Source organism: Panulirus ornatus, chromosome 11, assembly GCF_036320965.1.
Source record: "Panulirus ornatus isolate Po-2019 chromosome 11, ASM3632096v1, whole genome shotgun sequence".
NCBI classification, from domain to species: domain Eukaryota; kingdom Metazoa; phylum Arthropoda; class Malacostraca; order Decapoda; family Palinuridae; genus Panulirus; species Panulirus ornatus.
Window position 1 is genome coordinate 15,214,833 of NC_092234.1, and position 6,349 is coordinate 15,221,181.

Sequence of the window (6,349 nt, forward strand, 5' to 3'; positions counted from 1 at the left end):
ACCAGGACACCACACCACCACACTACACTAACCAAGACACCACACCACCACACTACACTAACCAAGATACAACACTACCACATTACACTAACCAAGATACAACACTACCACACTACACTAACCAAGACACCACACCACCACACTACACTAACCAAGACACCACACCACCACACTACACTAACCAAGACACCACACCACCACACTACACTAACCAAGATACAACACCACCACACTACACTAACCAAGATACAACACTACCACACTACACTAACCAAGATACAACACTACCACACTACACTAACCAAAATACAACACTACCACACTACACTAACCAAGATACAACACTACCACACTACACTAACCAAGATACAACACTACCACACTACACTAACCAAGATACCACACTACCACACTACACTAACCAAGATACAACACTACCACACTACACTAACCAAGACACCACACCACCACACTACACTAACCAAGACACCACACCACCACACTACACTAACCAAGACACCACACCACCACACTACACTAACCAAGATACAACACTACCACACTACACTAACCAAGATACAACACTACCACACTACCCTAACCAAGACACCACACCACCACACTACACTAACCAAGATACAACACTACCACACTAACCAAGATACAACACTACCACACTACACTAACCAAGACACCACACCACACTAACCAAGACACCACACCGCCACACTACACTAACCAAGATACAGCACTACCACACTACACTAACCAAGATACCACACTACCACACTACACTAACCAAGACACCACACTACCACACTACACTAACCAAGATACCACACTACCACACTACACTAACCAAGATGCCACACCACCACACTACACTAACCAAGATACAACACTACCACACTACACTAACCAAGATACAACACTACCACACTACACTAACCAAGATACAACACTACCACACTACACTAACCAAGATACAACACTACCACACTACACTAACCATGATACAACACTACCACACTACACTAACCAAGATACCACACTACCACACTACACTAATCAAGACACCACACCACCACACTACACTAACCAAGACACCACACCACCACACTACACTAACCAAGATACAACACTACCACACTACACTAACCAAGACACCACACTACCACACTACACTAATCAAGACACCACACCACCGCACTCTACTAACCAAGACACCACACCACCACACAACACTAACCAAGACACCACACCACCACACTACACTAACCAAGATACAACACTACCACATTACACTAACGTTGACGGCCTTAATGACCCTGGAAGTTGTTAGGCCCACAGCCCAAACAAACCAACCAGCCAACCATCCATCCTTTGTTGTGAATCCATGGCTTGTAAGTCCAACGTCCAGAGTGAATGACCCTATGATGATAACCTTATCAGATAACCTCACATTTGATCACCCGTGTTGGAACAATCTTACTCATTAAGTCCCGTTCCCATCGTGGATACCTGAGGCAGTGTGGCGCTGTCCCTCTCCGAGATTTACCCGTGGTATATTCTAGATATTGTCCCGGTAAACCGAGACCTTACGTGCTAATGGGACGAACTGCTGAGTCGATCATGCTTACGTTGGCGGGGTTGGCGTTGGCCGGCGGTGCGGTGGGAGCCGCCAGGGTCCGGACGGAGAGCGTCTTTGACTTCGACCCCGAGAACCCGGTGGTTGGCGTCAACAAGTTCGGGCGAGCGGGGCGAGCGGTACATCAGGCTTATGACACACGACGCAGCTTTCATGCTGCGGGTCCTGAGGCGGTATGTGGATGACCCTCGCGTTCATAACCAGAACAACCCCAAGATTTCCCTGTACGGAAGGTTCCCGTACAAACCGATGCCCGAAGATCCAAAGGTAGCCAGACACTGCGCCAAGAGCTTCATCTCGTGTGTCTCCTACCTGTCCAAGGTGTCGCGGCAGATCAGGCTGTCGAGCCGGTACGACAAGCAGACGCGAGTCAAGGGCGAGGAGCAGGGGCTGTGCGACGAGAGGGGACGCTTCAGGATCTTCTGCGAGTACACGCACACGGAGGGCGGGGAGTTCTACCGCGAGATCTACGACTTCAACGAGGTGGTGACACTCCTGGCCAACGAGTCCCTGGTCGACAAGTATCGCAGGTTCAGCCAGCTGATGACGGCGCAGCACTACATGTGCTGGTACACCATGCACCAGGTGGCATACCTGCAGGATATGATCCAGTGTGACTCCACCACCACTGGAGGGAAGCCCGACTGGGACTTCCGCGCCGACCCCTCCGTGCCCTTTGGGTGTGCCCTGTATTCCTTCTGCCCTAATCCGTGTTGCTCCAAAATTTAGGAGTATAGCTTGGACCAGTGCGATTCCCGGGCCATGAACCCGTGCGCTCTTTCCAATGTCCTAGGACGGAGGAACTGCCAGGTCGACATGAACCAGAACCTCAACTTCTACGATCTCATCCGGCAGGACATCCAGATCACGTGCGGGTGCAAGAAGGGCATGGAATACAGCAACCTGCTGGGCAGGTGTGTGGATATAGACGAGTGTGGACGTGGCCATCACACCTGTGATCCACACACACAGGTCTGTATCAACCACGACCGAGGCTACAGCTGCTAGTGTGCCTCCAACTTTCGCTGGGAACTCGACCTCAAGAAATGTGTTCCAGTGTATAGAAGCGAGAAGGCGCGCCTCGTCCACTCGAAGGAGGAACGCGACAAAAGGTCATTCTTTACGAAGATTATTGACGCGATCATCGGCGTCTTGGACGGCCTGGCCACCAACAACAGATTTTTGATTTCTGCTTTCCAGGATAAGGCTGTCGTCCAGGACGCAATGGATCTGAAGACGCCCATATGGAGGGACATTTGAAGCAAACGTATATGAACATGTCCTCCCTCCACAGCCTTTGTTACCGTTTTCTGTAAACTCTTAAGAATACAGAGGTAGTCTATTATTAGAGTGAGAACAGTATATCCTCTTGTATATTTCCTGTTGTGTACTTTACATCGTGTATTTATTCCTTTTTCAGTAGACTTTGAATAATTTTCTTTGGGTAAACATTGATCGATGTTTTTGTAGGAGTAAACATTGATCGACGTTCTTTTAGGAGTAAACATTGATCGACGTTCTTTTAGGAGTAAACATTGAACGACGTTCTTTTAGGTTTGTAAAGGCTGTTTAGTCACCGGTTGTGCGACGTTTCTCTGCTTTTTTATCGGAAACTCTTGGGGCTCCACGATGCGACCCCACAGCACGACAGTACAGCGTTTGAGCACGACGGTGACCATGCAGCGCAACGACGGTGCGACCCTTAAATGTGACGGTATATACACGTTGAGCATAACGGTACGCGTCTTGGGTATGAAAGGTTGGGCCATTTTACGGTCAAGGGTCGTAGCGTTGTGGTCATTGGTCGTACCGACGTGCTCAGGTACTATACCGTCGTGCTCCAGGGGTCGTACCATTGTGCTCATATCGTACAAATGTGACCGTTTAATGCATTTATCATACATTACTGAACAGTATTTCCTTAACTGTTATGTTAAAAGGTTACAATTTGATTACGTAAGGAGCTCAGTAATGATGAGGGAAGTTGGTAGTGATGATACTAAAAGTTGGAATTTGTGCATCGTACACTTGATTTTGAAAATAGTCGGGATGAGTTTGTACTGACAAAGTAGATAGTAGTTGAGAGTGATGATATGGGGAGATGGATAGTGATGATATGGGGAGATAGTGATAATATGGGGAGATGGATAGTGATAATATGGGGAGATGGATAGTGATGATATGGGGAGATGAATAGTGATGATATGGAGACATGGATAGTGATGATATGAAGAGATGGATAGTGATGATATGGGGAGATGAATAGTGATAATATGGAGATATGGATAGTGATGATGTGAAGAGATGGATAGTGATGATATGGGGAGATGAATAGTGATATGGAGAGATGGATAGTGATGATATGGGGAGATGAATAGTGATATGGAGAGATGGATAGTGATGATATGGGGATATGGATAGTGATGATATGGGGATATGGATAGTGATGATATAGGGAGATGGTAATGATTGTTTCAAGAGGTGATAGTGATGACGAGTAATTGCAGTTTGTAGTTTTGTAGTAACTATATAGGTTGTTAGGGTGTGGTAAGGAGAGAGAGAGTTTGTGATGATAATGTAAGATACAAGTTATGCTTATGTTCAAGAAATGAAGGCCTAACGAGTCTAGAACTCCCTTGCCGTACGGTAGAAAAAATACACACACACACACGCCTCATGAGCACGGCCAAGACTCGTCCACGACGGTATGGCCTTAGGCACGACGGTGTGATCCATAGAGACGCGACAGTACGACTCACTTTGATTTATTCGGGTCGGGTGAACGACCACGCCTTACTATCATGCTTCAGGGGTTTACATTCAGAGCTTCATTATGTATCTGACGATGGTAAAAGTCTTTTGCACAGGACGAACAACGGTGGTTTTATATATATATATATATATATATATATATATATATATATATATATATATATATATATATATATCCCTGGGGATAGGGGAGAAAGAATACTTCCCACGTATTCCCTGCGTGTCGTAGAAGGCGACTAAAAGGGGAGGGAGCGGGGGGCTGGAAATCCTCCCCTCTCTTTTTTTTTTTTTTTTTTTTTAATTTTCCAAAAGAAGGAACAGAGAATTCGGCCAGGTGAGGGTATTCCCTCAAAGGCCCAGTCCTCTGTTCTTAACGCTACCTCGCTAATGCGGGAAATGGCGAATAGTTTGAAAGAAAAGAAAAAGATATATATATATATATATATATATATATATATATATATATATATATATATATATATTTTTTTTTTTTTTGCAGTAGCTTCGAACTTTTGTCATTATATAGTTCAGTCCCGCGCCACATGGGTGTCTGAGCCCCTTCGAGGTCCTGGGAAACAACACATAGTTCGCCTGATAACCCTACAGTCTTACAGTCTCACACTACAGCCTCTGGGCGAACTTGACCGTCTTAACGTTTGACAGTTTCATAAAAAAAAGGAAGAAAATGAAAATGGTAGATCATCGCCGACGGCAGCTGGCCTGTGACCGTTGAGGGGGAGGTCAGGTGGTCAGCCCTCTTGTAACAGAGAACCGTATTTTAAATTTGTAACTTACAATTATTCCCGTGAACGTCTTCATTTGTTATGGGCTAGTCGTACGCGAGAGGTTGGGGGGGAAAAATGTCGGGGGCGGCCATCCAGCCCTGATTTAAGGTTTGTTTTTTAGTGTAAGGCTGGTGGTGGTGTGAGCCTTACGGCACGAGCCATTCTGACCAGCCGTCGGGGACACTAGTATTTCCCGAGCAATTACCAAACACCTGACGCTTTTTCGGGAGATATGGCGCTGGTGCCGCAGGAGCCTAGCTCCACCCCCGCCGTGAGTTTATTTACGTTACGCAGTGGGAGGTTATCGTATCACAACGTGCGTTAGTCGTAAGATAATAGCCCGGCAGAGGAAGGACGCCGCAGACGCCTGCATTCCAAGCGTAACTGGGTGCTGTGAGGGAGGGAGGGAGGCGGGCGGCCCGACCCACCAGCCGCCCGGGGTCTCGTTGGCCGCGCGCGGTTGCTCGCCGCTTCTTGCTGGCGGCTACGGCTTATTATGGAGGGGGTTCTCATCACCCGATCTTCTCGCTCGGGAACATGATACTCTCCTCATCCATCCCGGTGAAGATATATTAATTTCCATAAAGTGTGGAAGAAACTGTGTGAAATGACACGTCTAAGTGAGGAAATAATCACAGTGTTGTTGTTGGCTGGGAGCGTCTGTGTCGGCGGACGGGCGACACCAGATGGGAAAAGAGGAACCCGAAGATAAACATGGCGGGCCCGGGTGAATATCCATCGTCAGGCTTATTGTTGGACGTGGCGGTAAGATTGTTACTTTGAAAATAAAAAGAGGTTTGGAAACATATCATTTCGCTTTGAGCACAACGCTTAGGTATGATGTAATGGCCCAGCCGACGCGTCGTACTCAAAGAGTCGCACTGTCGTGTTGTACCATCATGGCCATGGGTCATACTGTCGTGCTCAGGGGTTGTGCTGTCGCTCTTAAGGGTCGTGTCGTCGTGCTTAAGGGTCGTGCCGTCGCTCTTAAGGGTCGTGCCGTCGTGCTCAAGGGTCGTGCTGTCGTGCACACGATGAGAATGTCTTAGTTAATTGTTAAGTTATCCCCCCTCAACTTTATCATCTACGGCTTTAGAGGTCTTGGATAGTTTCATCATCAGTTTGTACTGTACCACTTCTACAG

At 47.2% G+C, this 6,349-nt stretch overlaps 1 protein-coding gene across 1 annotated transcript; it reads left to right on the forward strand.

The window, feature by feature from the left end:
* The first annotated feature begins 1,282 nt into the window (after nucleotides 1-1,282).
* LOC139751093 (uncharacterized) lies at nucleotides 1,283-3,068 on the forward strand. Its single transcript, XM_071666194.1, has one exon. It carries the CDS (start codon nucleotides 1,781-1,783, stop codon nucleotides 2,375-2,377), a length of 597 nt encoding a protein of 198 aa, XP_071522295.1. The 5' UTR covers nucleotides 1,283-1,780; the 3' UTR covers nucleotides 2,378-3,068.
* The last annotated feature ends 3,281 nt before the right edge of the window (nucleotides 3,069-6,349 follow it).